The 13,099-nt window shown below is 45.9% G+C and overlaps 1 protein-coding gene across 3 annotated transcripts; it reads left to right on the top strand.

Annotated features, from left to right (window-relative positions):
• The first annotated feature begins 2 nt into the window (after positions 1-2).
• On the top strand, positions 3-12,773 carry UQCRH (ubiquinol-cytochrome c reductase hinge protein). 3 transcript variants are annotated; one of them, XM_009456710.4, is made up of 5 exons: positions 47-169; positions 5,416-5,442; positions 6,233-6,380; positions 6,491-6,652; positions 12,549-12,773. In XM_009456710.4, exons 3-5 carry the CDS (start codon positions 6,318-6,320, stop codon positions 12,579-12,581), a joined length of 258 nt encoding a protein of 85 aa, XP_009454985.1. In that variant the 5' UTR covers positions 47-169; positions 5,416-5,442; positions 6,233-6,317; the 3' UTR covers positions 12,582-12,773. The 3 variants fall into 3 exon arrangements, with proteins under 3 accessions (XP_001160739.1, XP_009454992.1, XP_009454985.1); XM_001160739.7 differs by lacking the exon at positions 6,233-6,380 and having other exon boundaries at positions 3-169; XM_009456717.4 differs by lacking the exons at positions 5,416-5,442; positions 6,233-6,380 and having other exon boundaries at positions 5-169.
• Positions 12,774-13,099: the final 326 nt, after the last annotated feature.

Raw genomic sequence — 13,099 nt, 5'->3', positions numbered from 1 at the left:
CTTCCGGCCAGATCGCCGGATTTCCGCTGAGTGACCCTTACGAGTCCTTCTTGATCCTGAACTGGGTTAGGTGCCGCTGTTGCTGCTCGTGTTGAATCTAGAACCGTAGCCAGACATGGGACTGGAGGACGAGCAAAAGATGCTTACCGAATCCGGAGATCCTGAGGAGGTAAGGCAAGGCGATCCACTCGGCCCTCTTCTCTGCCCTGAAGCCCAGGACCTAGCCCGCCAAAACACGCACGGGGCCCTCTTAGCCCCCAGTTTACCCTCTAGGGTTTGCATAGTCGGGAGCTGTAGTTCCCTCGACCTTTCCCCAGAATTCGTCCGGTGACTTTGGACAGATAGATGACTAGTTTTTCTCTGGGCCTCGGCTTCTGCATTCTGTGAATGTAGTGAAGGTTTGAGAGCGAAAATGTTTTGTGGACTAAAGTCTTGTAAAAATATGACCTATGTTTGCAGTCAGTCAGATGTACTGAAGCCCGCGTTTCACAGATTTGGGGAGCAAACAGACCGCCTTGCCCCAGCTCAGGTTAGGAATCCCTACCACATCTTCTATGGAGGTTCGGAAGACCTGGCCTTGTGATTTCCTTTTCTTTGAGGAAGGTGTGTGTCTTTGGGGACAATGAAAGAATGTACGATGTGCTTCTGTGATGGAAGAGGGAGCTCTTTCCCAGAGAAAGAGTGCTGCTATAATTATTGACTGCTTGCTATTCCAAGTGCTTTATATGCGCTAATTAATTTTTTTTTTTTTTTTTTTGAGATGGAATCTCGCTCTGTCGCCCAGGCTGGAGTGCAGTGGCGTGGTCTCGGCTCGCTGCAACCTCCGCCTCCAGGGTTCAAGCGATTCTCCTGCCTCAGCCTCCCAGGTAGCTGGGACTACAGGTGTCCGCCACCACGCCTGGCTAATTTTTGTGTTTTTAGTAGCGACGGGGGTTTCACTCTGTTGGCCAGGCTGATCTCGAACTCCTGACCTAGTGATCCGCCCACCCCGGCCTCCCAAAGTCCTGGATTACAGGCGTGAGCCACCGCGCCCGGCCCTAATTCATTTCATCTACACACTATTCCTATGAAGTAAGTGTTGGGTACTATTAGTGCCATTTTTACAGATGAGGAAACAAGCATAGAGGTTAAATATCTTTTCTAAGGTCATGCAGCTACCAAATTGGTGCAGCCAGGAATTGCGGCCAAGCAGCGCGGTTCTAGAACCAGGACTCTTATCCATTTTGCGACACAGCTACTAGTTGTTTCTAATCTCATTTCCTGTCCGTCTGTTCTCTGGTCACTTCGGGGCAGCCATTCTGGGCTGTGGGTTCAGAATAATTGGAGACTTATTTATCCCTTAATTTTTCTAGTCTTATTATTTCTAAAAAGAAATAGAACCTGAGGCCGGGCGCAGTGGCTCACGCCTGTAATCCCAACACTTTAGGAGGACGGCCGAGGCAGACAGGTAGCATGAGTCCAGGAGTTGGACCAGCCTGGGCAACGTGGCGAAACCCCATCTCTACAAAAAATATAAAAATTAGCCGGGCATGGTGGTGAACGCCTGTGGTCTCAACTGCTCAGGAGTTTGAGCTCAGGAAGTCCAGGCTGCGGTGAGCCGTGATCGTGTCACTGCACTCCAGCCGAGGCAACCCGAGTGAGACCCTGTCTCAAAAAAAAAAAAAAAAAAAAACTAAAGAAAGAAATGGAGCCTGCCTCAGAAAGGTCAGCAAGATCCACCGCTGCAATAGATAAGAAAAAGCAAGTAATTAAGCAGTCAGTTTTGAACTAGGGTATTCTGGCCGGGCGCGGTGGCTCATGCCTGTAATCCCAGCACTTTGGGAGGCCGAGGCGGGTGGATCAGGAGGTCAGGAGATCCAAACCATCCTGGCTAACATGGTGAAACCCCTTCTCTACTGAAAATACAAAAAATTAGCCGGGCGTGGCGGCGGGCGCCTGTAGTCCCAGCTACTCCAGAGGCTGAGGCAGAATGGCATGAACCTGAGAGGCGGAGCTTGCAGTGAGCCAAGGTCGCGCCACTGCACTCCAGCCTGGGCGACATAGCGAGACTCCGTCTCAAAATAAATAAATAAATAAAATAAAATAAACTATGGTATTCTATGAGGAACCCATAATTTTTTTTTTTTTTTTTTTTTTTTTTGAGACGGAATCTTGCTCTGTCTCCCAGGCTGGAGTGCAGTGGCGTGATCCGGCCCACTGCAACCTCCGCTCCTGGGTTCAAGCGATTCTCTTTTGCCTCAGCCTCCTGAGTAGCTGAAATTACAGGCGCACGCCACCTAATTTTTGTATTTTTAGTAGAGACAGGGTTTCACCGTGTTAGCCAGGATGGTCTGGATCTGACCTCGTGATCCGCCCTCCTCGGCCTCCCAAAGTGCTGGGATTACAGGCCTGAGCCACCGCGCCCGGCTGAGGAACGCAAAATTCTTGAGGATTAAATCTTTTTATCTGGTGTGATCTTGGTTTTTCTCAGTGACTGGAAATTTTACATGTAGCAATCCATATTCAAACATATTTGGATTTATTTTTTCAAAACCTGCCATGTTATTTTTGACACAAAATTATCAGTGACACAGAATTACCAGTGTTGTAGCATTGCTAATAGGGAAATGATATAAGGGTCTTGTATCTACGGTCCTAATTTCTGTTTTCTAACTTGGGCAGAATGTAATTTTAGTTTTTTTGGGAAAACTTTTTCAGTTTTTTTTTTTTTTTTTTGAGACGGAGTCTCGCTCTTGCCTGGCTGGAGTACAGTGGCGCGATCTCACTGCAACCTCTGCCTCCTGGGTTCAGGCAATGCTCCTGCCTCAGTCTCCCGAGTAGCTGGGACTACAGGCGTGTGCCATCACGCCCAGCTAATTTTTGTAATTTTAGTAGAGATGGGGTTTCACCATGTTGGCCAAGATGGTCTCAATCTCTTGACCTCGTGATCCTCCTGCCTTGGCCTCCCAAAGTGCTGGGATTACAGACATGAGCCACTGCACCCGGCTTTCAGTATGTTTTTTAAAAGAGCAGCATTAAGAAACCTTGTTAATGAAAAACTAGAATTTACATCCTAAATAGCATCTTCATATTTAGAAGAAACCTTTGCCAATTGTGAGAATAAATAGCCTGGATTCCAAATTGAACCTTTCCTACCCCTCACTCCCAGCTTGTATGAGCTTTGGTGGCTTCACTGAATGGCATGGTAGAGGATGAAACATGTATTAGGACTTTTTTTGGAGACGGGGTCTCACTCTTGTCACCCAGACTGGGGTGCAGTGGTGCAGTCATAGCTCACTGCAGCCTCAAACCCCTGGGCTCAAGGGATCCTCCCACCTCGGCCTTCTGAGTAGCCATGACCACAGACGTGTGCCACCATGCCCGGCTAATTTATTTATTTTTGAGACGGAGTCTCTCTGTCGCCCAGGCTGGAGTGCAGGGGTAGGATCTTGGCTCCTGCAACCTCTGCCTCCTGGTTTCAGGTGATTCTCCTGCCTCAGCCTCCTGAGTAGCTGGGATTTCAGGCGCGTGCCACCATGCCCAGGTAATTTTTGTATTTTTAGTAGAGACGGGGTTTCACCATGTTGGCCGGGCTGATTGAGAATTCCTGACCTCGGGTGATCTGGCCACCTCAGCCTCCCAAAGTGCTGGGATTACAGGTGTGAACCACTATGCCCAGCCTGTTTTTAATTTTTTTAGAGATGGGGTCTTGTCATGTTGCCCAGGCTGGTCTCAAGCAGTCCTCTCACCTGGCCCTGTATTGGAGTTCTGAAAACATGATTCCTGAGCTAGTTCTTTTTATTTCCCTAGATACCTTTTCTTTCCTTGCCCCCAAATGTGGGTACCTGCAGGCACAGGCAGGCAAACACCTTATTTCTGAGGTCAGATTTTACTATATCCCAAATTTAGGCCTAAACTGTTGCTCCCATGGGCAGTTTTTTACACTACTATCCTTGAAGAAGGAAACTAAGTTTGAGGTTGTGCATTTGAATCAGAAGTGAATAGGTGGGGTCTGTTCTGTATTTCCAAGCTCATGAGTGGAGTTGTGCACTTTTATTTGATATACTTAGTCTACTAGGGGTTCTGGGAGTTCAGCAAGCCAAAAAGCAGTGACTATAACCATCCTTAGTTAAGCTTTGACCAAACAAGGGTTTTTAGGTTTAGCAGTTTTCATATTCCTAATTCAAGTTCACAGTCTAGAAAAAAATGGGTTTTCCTCCTAACTTGGTTTGGGATGTAAGGACTAAATTTTGCTATTTGTAGCAATACTGGGACAAATACTTTAGATTATGTAGGCCCCATGTGAACATCTGGCAGCTTGAATCTGTATCAGAAAATGTCTAATTACTGTTTATTATCTCTAAACTGGGATTACTTCCTTAAGGGACTGTTGTGATTAATTAAATCATAAGAGATATGAAGGTGCTTTATAAACTGGAGAGTATTAAGCACACTTAGGTTCTTGTTAATGAAAGTGAGATGGTGTCTCTGTCTTGAAATATACCTGGGATTCGTTTTAACCAAGTATGGTAAGGTGACAGACCTGGAGACAACCGCCTTTGAAAGAAGAGTTTATTATTACTTAAAGTTCCTGAAAGAGAGGGATATGCCACACAAAAAAATGCAGAGCTATATGGGGAAGTGTCTGAGCTAGTCAGGAGGCAGAAGGTATGAGGGGAAGGAAGCATGGCTCAGCACCTTGGTTTCTATGGGAAGGAATTGGTGGGCAGCGTAGGTACACTTGCTCAAATTTAGGATTGGATAGTTTGAATAATTTCGTTGGGCTCTAGCTTATAGGGCTGGTTCCTAGTTGTCCTATATTTGTCCCTGGGGTGATTTAGAGAAGGGGAAACAGGAGCTTAGTGTACAAAACTTAGATAAAGGAGGCAGGGCCAGGCTGAGTGGCTAATGCCTATAATCCCACCACTTTGGGAGGCCAAGGTAGGAGGATTGATTGAGCCCAGGAGTTTGAGAGCAGCCTGGGCAACATAATGAGACCCTGTCTCTACCACAAAGAAAATTTTTAAATTAGCCAGGCATGTGGCATGTGCTTATAGTCCTAGCTACTCAGAAGGCTGAGGCAGGAGGATCACTTGAGCCCAGGAGTTTGTGGCTGCAGTGAGCTATGACAGAGCAAGACTCTGTCTCTTAAACAAAAGATAAAGGAGGCAGTTTGCTACAAGCACTTTGGATAGTTACGTTGCATATGAAAGGTATGCTCACAGGCAAGTTTGCTGTCTAAAAATTAGCCCTGGAAGAGCAGGATTAGCTCCAGGATTAGCAAGGCCTCTAAAATGTAAAAACATCATAAAACACAGAAAACAAAATAACATCGTTAATAGTGTCAGTGTCTATCATCAGTAATTACATCAGTATGATCAGGAATAAATATGTCATAAAATTGCTGCTGACATTAATTTTGTTTTCCTTTTGTAGGAGGAAGAGGAAGAGGAGGAATTAGTGGTAAGAACTGTCTCAGGTTTGGAAACATCTCAGTAAGAGCAGGGTTTGAGCTTCATGAAATTCTAAGGGCATTTTAAGGAGTTTTTACTTGATACCTTGTAGATAATGGGGGTGGAATAAGCTTTGATACTTCCTGTGCAGTGGAGAGTTTAGGGTGTGAGCCTTGGAAGCTGAGTCTGTTCTGGGTTTGGGGCTTCTTCAGTTGTGGTACCAGGGAGCAGATGGCATCTTGAGGGCCTGGCACTCAATCATCTGCTATTTGTGGTTTAATAAAGAACTTTGGGCTAGGCATGGTGGCTCGTGCCTGTAATCTCAGCACTTTGGGAGGCCAAGGCAGGCGGATTACCTGAGGTCGGGAGTTCAAGACCAGCCTGAACAACGTAGAGAAACCCCATCTCTACTGAAAATACAAAATTAGCCGGGCGTGGTGGCACATGCCTGTAATCCCAGCTACTCGAGAGGCTGAGGCAGGAGAATTGCTCGAACCCGAGAGGCGGAGGTTGTGGTGAGCCGAGATTGCGCCATTGCGCTCCAGCCTGGGCAACAAGAGCAAAACTCCGTCTTAAAAAAAAAAAAAAAAAGAACTCTGAAGGAACCTTTGTTAGATAGTCCTTCTCTATGTTAGCATTGCCTTTCTAGTTGGGCAGCTGGGGTGCATAGGCCTGGTTCTCAGACAAGGGGATTTGAAGTTTCAGACGTGTCATATTCCAAAATGCTGTGTTAACAAGTAAGGCCTCCTATAGATCTACTTCAAGTTTGGCCAGGTTTCCTTTACCACCTTGTTTTTCAGATAGGACTGAGGCTTTCAGTGCATACTGGCAACCTTGGAAGGCAGGAATGTGAAACTTTTCCCTACTACTTAGCATCAGAATTGAATGGGAGACCGCATTCTGCCATTTCTGGCGGCAGTGTGGCTCTGCCAGCTGGCCTTCTGCACGGTAATTCAGAGGCAGCACCTTGGTTTGGTGGTTGTGTTAATCAAAGCATATGTGTTTGGTGGGTCTCTGCTAAAAATGCCCATTTTGTTTTTTTTCTGTTTCTACATCAGGATCCCCTAACAACAGTGAGAGAGCAATGCGAGCAGTTGGAGAAATGTGTAAAGGCCCGGGAGCGGCTAGAGCTCTGTGATAAGCGTGTATCCTCTCGATCACATACAGAAGAGGATTGCACGGAGGAGCTCTTTGACTTCTTGCATGCAAGGGACCATTGCGTAAGTCAGTGTGAAGTCAGGAAGGGGAAAGGTTGCAATGATCAGGGAAGACTTGGTGCTAACAATCTTTCCATGCTAGGGAAAGGCCCATCAGTTACTCTGGGCCCAATATATGTGACATACGGTGCGCTGAGCATTTTATGTAAATAACCTATTCTATTTTATTGAGACAGGGTCTCACTATGTTGTCCAGGCTGAAGTACAGCGGCATGATCGTAGCTCAGTGCCAACCTTGAACTCCTAGGCCTAAGTGATCCTGCCTTGGCCTCCCAAGTAGCTGGGACTACAAGTGCATGCCACCATGAGAGGCTAATTTTTTATTTTTTAATTTTTTCTAGTGACAGGGCCTTGTTATGTTGCCCAGGCTGGTCTCAAACTCCTGGGCTCAAGCAATCCTCCCATCTCGGCCCTCTGAAGTGCTGGGATTATAGGCATGAGCCATTGTGCCTGGCCTATAAATAGTCTTGCCTAATCCTTACTACTTCCACTGGAGATAGGTATCATTATCCCATTTCACAGATAGAAACTGAGGCTCAGAGAAAAAAACATAAACATCCCAACATGCACTACTAAACAGTGGGGAAGCTGGATTTTGTACTCTTCAATAACACTGTTCTTTAAAAATAATTTGTATTGGCCGGGCGCGGTGGCTCACGCCTGTAATCCCAGCACTTTGGGAGGCGGAGGCGGGCGGATCACGAGGTCAGGAGATTGAGACCATCTTGGCTAACACAGCGAAACCCCGTCCCTACTAAAGTACAAAAAATTAGCCGGGCTTGGTGGCGGGCGCCTGTAGCCCCCAGCTACTTGGGAGGCTGAGGCAGGAGAATGGCGTGAACCCAGGAGGCAGAGCTTGCAGTGAGCCAAGGTTGTGCCAAAAAAAAAAATAATAATTTGTATCCTCAAATGTGTCTAATATATAGTAGTTGGTCCAAAAGGTTGCTTTTTTTTTTTGAGACGGAGTCTTGGTCTGTCGCCCAGGCTGGAGTGCAGTGGCGCGATCTCGGCTCACTGCAAGCTCCACCTCCCGGCTTCACGCCATTCTCTTACCTCTGCCTCCCGAGTAGCTGGGACCGCAGGCGCCCGCCACCGTGCCCGGCTAATGTTTTTTTTGTTTTTTTGTTTTGTATTTTTAGTAGAGACGGGGTTTCACTGTGTTAGCCAAGATGGTCTCAGTCTCCTGACCCCTGTGATCCACCTGCCTCAGCCTTCCAAAGTTCTGGAATTACAGGTGTGAACCACTGCACCCAGCCTTTTTTTTTTGAGATAAGGTCTTGCTTGCTCTGTCACCCAGGCTGGAGTGCAGTGGCGCAATTATGGCACACTACAGCCTCTACCTCCTGGTTCAAACAATCCTTCTGCCTTAGCCTCTGAGTAGCCAGGACTATAGGCACATGCCACCATGCCTTGGTAATTTTTTTTTTTTTAATTTGAGACTGAGTCGCACTCTGTCACCCAGGCTGGAGTGCAGTGGCGCAATCTTGGCTCACTGCAACCTCCACCTCCTGGGTTCAAGCGATTTTCCTGCTTCAGCCTCCCAAGTAACTGGGATTAAAGGTGCACGCCACCACACCCAGCTAATTTTTTGTTTGTTTGTATTTTTAGTAGAGACGGGGTTTCACCATGTTGGCCAGGCTGGTCTTGAACTCCTGACCTCCAGTGATCCACCTGCCTCAGCCTTCCAAAGTGCTGAGATTACAGGCGTGAGCCACCGCACCTGGCCCATACCTGGGTAATTTTTGTATTTTTTGTAGAGATGGGATTTTGCCGTGTTGCCCAGGCTGGTCTAGAACTCCTGGGTTCACACATGCCACTCATCTCAGCTTCCCAAAGTGTTGGGATTACAGGTGTGAGATACCATGCCTGGCCTCAAGGGGTTGTTTTTTAAAAGTAAACTCAGGCAGGGCATAGTGGCTGACGCTTATGATCCTAGCACTTTTGGAAGACCAAGGCAGGAGGACCCCTTGACCCCAGGAGTTAAAGACCAGCCTGGGCAAGATAGGGGAACCCTGTCTCTATTTTTAAAAAATCAAAATTAAAAAAATAAAAATAAACTTCTGCTTGACTCTTACATATAACACAGTAAGGTATTTTACATAAATTATACATAAGCAAAGTTTGATGTGGTTGCTTCTATTAAAACTAATTGGATGGCCAGTAAACGTATGAAAAGATGTTCAACATCATTAGCCACCAGGGATACTACCATGAGATAACACTTTATACCAACTGCCCACTAGGATGGCTATAATAAAGAAGATAACGAGTGTTGAAGACAATGTGGAAAAGTTGGAAACCTCATACGCTGTCAGTAAAAGTGTAAATTGGTACAGCCACTGTGGAAAACATCTGGCAGTTCCTCAAAAGGCTAAATATACAGTTAATATATGACACAGCAATTACACTCGAAGATATATACCCAAGAGAAATGAAAACATATGTTCCCATAAAAACTTGTACACAAATGTTCATAGAAGCATTATTTATACTACCCAAAAAGTGGAAACAACATAAATGTCCATCAGCTAGGCTGGGCACTGTGGCTCATGCCTGTAATCGCAGAACTTTGCGAGGTCAAGGCAGGCAGATCACCTGAGCCCAGGAATTTGAGACCAGCCTGGGCAACATGGTAAAACCCTGTCATTACAAAAAATATATATATAAAAGCCGGGCGTGGTGGCTCACGCCTGTAATCCCAGCCCTTTGGGAGGCAGAGGCGGGTGGATCATGAAGTCAGGAGATCGAGACCAGCCTGGCCAATATGGTGAAACCCCATCTCTACTAAAAATACAAAAAAATTAGCCAGGCATGGTGGCGGGCGCCTGTAGTCCCAGCTACTTGGGAGGCTGAGGCTGGAGAATGGCGTGAACCTGGGAGGTGGAGCTTGCAGTGAGCTGAGATTGTGCCACTGCACTCCAGCCTGGGCGACAGAGCGAGACTTCATCTCAAAAAAATATAGATAGATAGATAGATAGATAGATATAACCAGGCATGCTGGCTCACACCTGTAGTCCTAGCTACTTGGGAGGCTGAGGTGGGAGGATCACCTGAGCCTGGGGTGGGAGGATCACCTGAGCCTGGGGTGGGAGGATCACCTGAGCCTGGGGAAGTCAAGGCTTCAGTGAGCCATGATCACGCCACTGCACTCCAGCCTGGGTGACAGACTGAGACCCTGTCTCAAAAAAACAAAAATCAAGTTCTTTTCTCAAAAATTAAACATAGAATTATGTACTATATGATCTAGCAATTTCACTTCTAGGTATATACCCAGAAATATTGAGAGTAGGCTTAAACAGATATTTCCACATTCATATTCACAATAGCCAAAAGGTAGAAACAACCCAATTTTCCATCCATAGATGCAAAGATTTTTTTAAAATGTGCTTTGTATATACAATGGGATATTATTCAGCCTTAAAAGAGAAGGGGGCCGGGGCACGGTGGCTCATGCCTGTAATCCCAACACTTTGGGAGGCCAAGGCAGGCGGATCACAAGGTCAGGAGATTGAGACTATCCTGTCTAACACGGTAAAACTCTGTCTCAAAATACAAAAGATTAGCCAGGCATGGTGGCGGGTGCTTGTAGTCCCAGCTACTTGGGAGGCTGAGGCAGGAGAATGGCATGAACCCAGGAGGCGGAGCTTGCAGTGAGCTGAGATCATGCCACTGCACTTCAGCCTGGGTACAGAGCAAGACTCCGTCTCAAAAAAAAAAAAAAAAAGAGAAGGGGCTGGGCATAGCAGCTCATGCCTGTAATCCCAGCTCTTTGGGAGGCTGAGGCAGGTGGATCACCTGCTGTCCGGAGTTTGAGACCAGCTTGACCAATATGATGAAACCCCGTCTCTACTAAAAACACAAAAATTGGCTGCGCGTGGTGGTATATGCACCTGTAATCCCAGCTACTCGGGAGGCTGAGACAGGAGAATTGCTTGAACCCCGGAGGTGGAGGCTGCGGTGAGCCAAAGTTGCGCCATTGCACTCCATCCTGGGCAACAAGAGCAAAACTCCGTCTCAAAAAAAAAAAAAAAAAGAAGGGAAACTCTGACACGTGCTGCAACATTGATGAACCTTGGAGACATTAAACTAAGTGTCAAGGAAGACAAACATTGTATTGTTCCACTTTGGTGAGGTACCTGGAATAGTAGTCACATTCATAGAGACAGAAAGTAGAATGGTAGTAACCAGGAGCTGAGGGGAGAAAGGAAATGGAGAGTTACTGTTTAATGGATATAGTTTTGATTTAGTAAGATGAAAAAGGTCCCAAGGTTGGACGTTCTAGAGATTGTAGGGGACTGTATGGTTGTAGAACAATGGGAATGCACTTAACTGCCACAGAAATGTACAGTTAAAAATGATTAAAGTGGGGCCTTGTGCGGTGGTTCACACCTCCTACACTTTGGGAGGCCAAGGCAGGCATGTCACTTGAGGTCAGGAGTTTGAGACTACCTCGGACAATATGGTGAAACCTTGTCTCTACTAAAATAAAAAATTAGCTGAGTGTAGGCCAGGTGCAGTGGCTCACGCCTGTAATCCCAGCACTTTCAGAGGCTGAGGCACGTGGATCACCTGAGGTCGGGAGTTCGAGACCAGCCTAACCAACATGGAGAAACACCGTCTCTACTAAAAATACAAAATTAGCCGGGCGTGGTGGCACATGCCTATAATCCCAGCTACTAGGGAGGCTGAGGCAGGAGAATCGCTTGAACCTGGGAGGCAGAGGTTGCGGTGAGCCATTGCACTCCAGTCTGGACAACAAGAGTGAAACTCTGTCTCAAAAAAAAAAAAATTAGCTGAGTGTGGTGGCGCACACTTGTAATCCCAGCTACTCAGGAGTCTGAGGCAGGAGAATCACTTGAACCCGGGAGGCAGAGGTTGCAGTGAGCCAAGATTGTACCACTGCACTCCAGCCTGGGGGACAGAGCAAGACTGCCTCAAAAAAAAAAAAAAAAAAAAAGATTAAAATAGAAAAAAGAAAAAATTACTGAAGTGGAAAATTTTATGTTAGATGTATTTTATCATAATTTTTAACAAAATAAGTACTGAACATGCTACAACATGGATAAACCTTGCAAACATGCTAAATGCTAAGGGGAAAAAGCCAGTCACAAAGTAAAAAATATCGTATGATATGATTTGTATGAAATGTTCAAAATAGGCAAGTCATGATCTGTTCCCTGAATTAACATCCCTACTGTTGATTTTCCCCCTCCCACTGTGTGGTCATTCTAAAAATATTTACATATATTTGTCAGCCAAGCACTGGTTTAGGATCTGGGAGTAAGATAGACATGGTTCATTCCTTCACTGAGTTTATGAGCCAGCATAGGAAACAGAAGTAGAACAAGTGCTAAACTTTGGTAAGTCTCTCAGGTATACCTTTCTCAGGGTAATATTAACTGAACCCCCGCCCCGCCTCCCATTTATTTTCCTCCTAGCATTTCCCATTATCACAGGTTACCTTATTTATGTGTTCATTTTAACTCATTACCCTGTAAGTTTCTTAAGTGGCAGGCATGTTTTGTTACAGTTATAACTCACTCAGCACTTAGAACACTACCTGGCATATAGAAGATGTCCTGTTGAATTAATATGTAATGTTAATGTCACTGATGGGGAGGTACAAGTTTTTGTGGAAAGATAGGAGGGACAGATTTGTGTGTGGATAGGGGCTTGTTTAGAGAAGGCTTGCAGGAAATGACAGTTATCAGATCTAAATTCTAAAGGAAGAATAAAAGATGAAAAAAGTGGGGAGTTCACTAGGACTCAAGTGCTGCTTGCGTATGTGAGAAGGGGAGTGGTGAGAAGAGGGGCAGTACTGTTTCAGGTCTTGAAGGACCTTGTAAGCCATGACATTAAAGCTGCCAATTGATTACCTCCTTTTCTTTCCCCCATCTAGGTGGCCCACAAACTCTTTAACAACTTAAAATAAATGTGTGGACTTAATTCACCCCAGTCTTCATCATCTGGGCATCAGAATATTTCCTTATGGTTTTGGATGTACCATTTGTTTCTTATTTGTGTAACTGTAAGTTCACATGAACCTCATGGGTTTGGCTTAGGCTGGTAGCTTCTATGTAATTTGCAATGATTCCATCTAAATAAAAGTTCTATGATCTGCAAACCTGCCTGTCTTTTTTATTAATTGAGAATTTTTTTTTTAATTTGATATTTTCTTTTAGTTTTGAGGGGGTGGGGAGCGGCAAGGAGGACAGGGTCTTACTTTGTTGGCTAGGCTGGAATGCAGTGGCGCAAACAGCTCATTGCAGCCTCCACTTCCTGGGCTCAACTGACCCTCTCACCGTGGCCACCAAGTTGCTGGGACTACAGCATGCATCACCATACCCAGCTAATTTTAAAAATATTTTGGGCCGGGCGCGGTGGCTCACACCTGTAATCCCAGCACTTTGGGAGGCCGAGGCGGGTGGATCACGAGGTCAGGGGTTCGAG

This window comes from Pan troglodytes, chromosome 1, assembly GCF_028858775.2.
Source record: "Pan troglodytes isolate AG18354 chromosome 1, NHGRI_mPanTro3-v2.0_pri, whole genome shotgun sequence".
Taxonomy (NCBI): domain Eukaryota; kingdom Metazoa; phylum Chordata; class Mammalia; order Primates; family Hominidae; genus Pan; species Pan troglodytes.
This window is presented reverse-complemented; position numbering and strand designations above follow the sequence as displayed.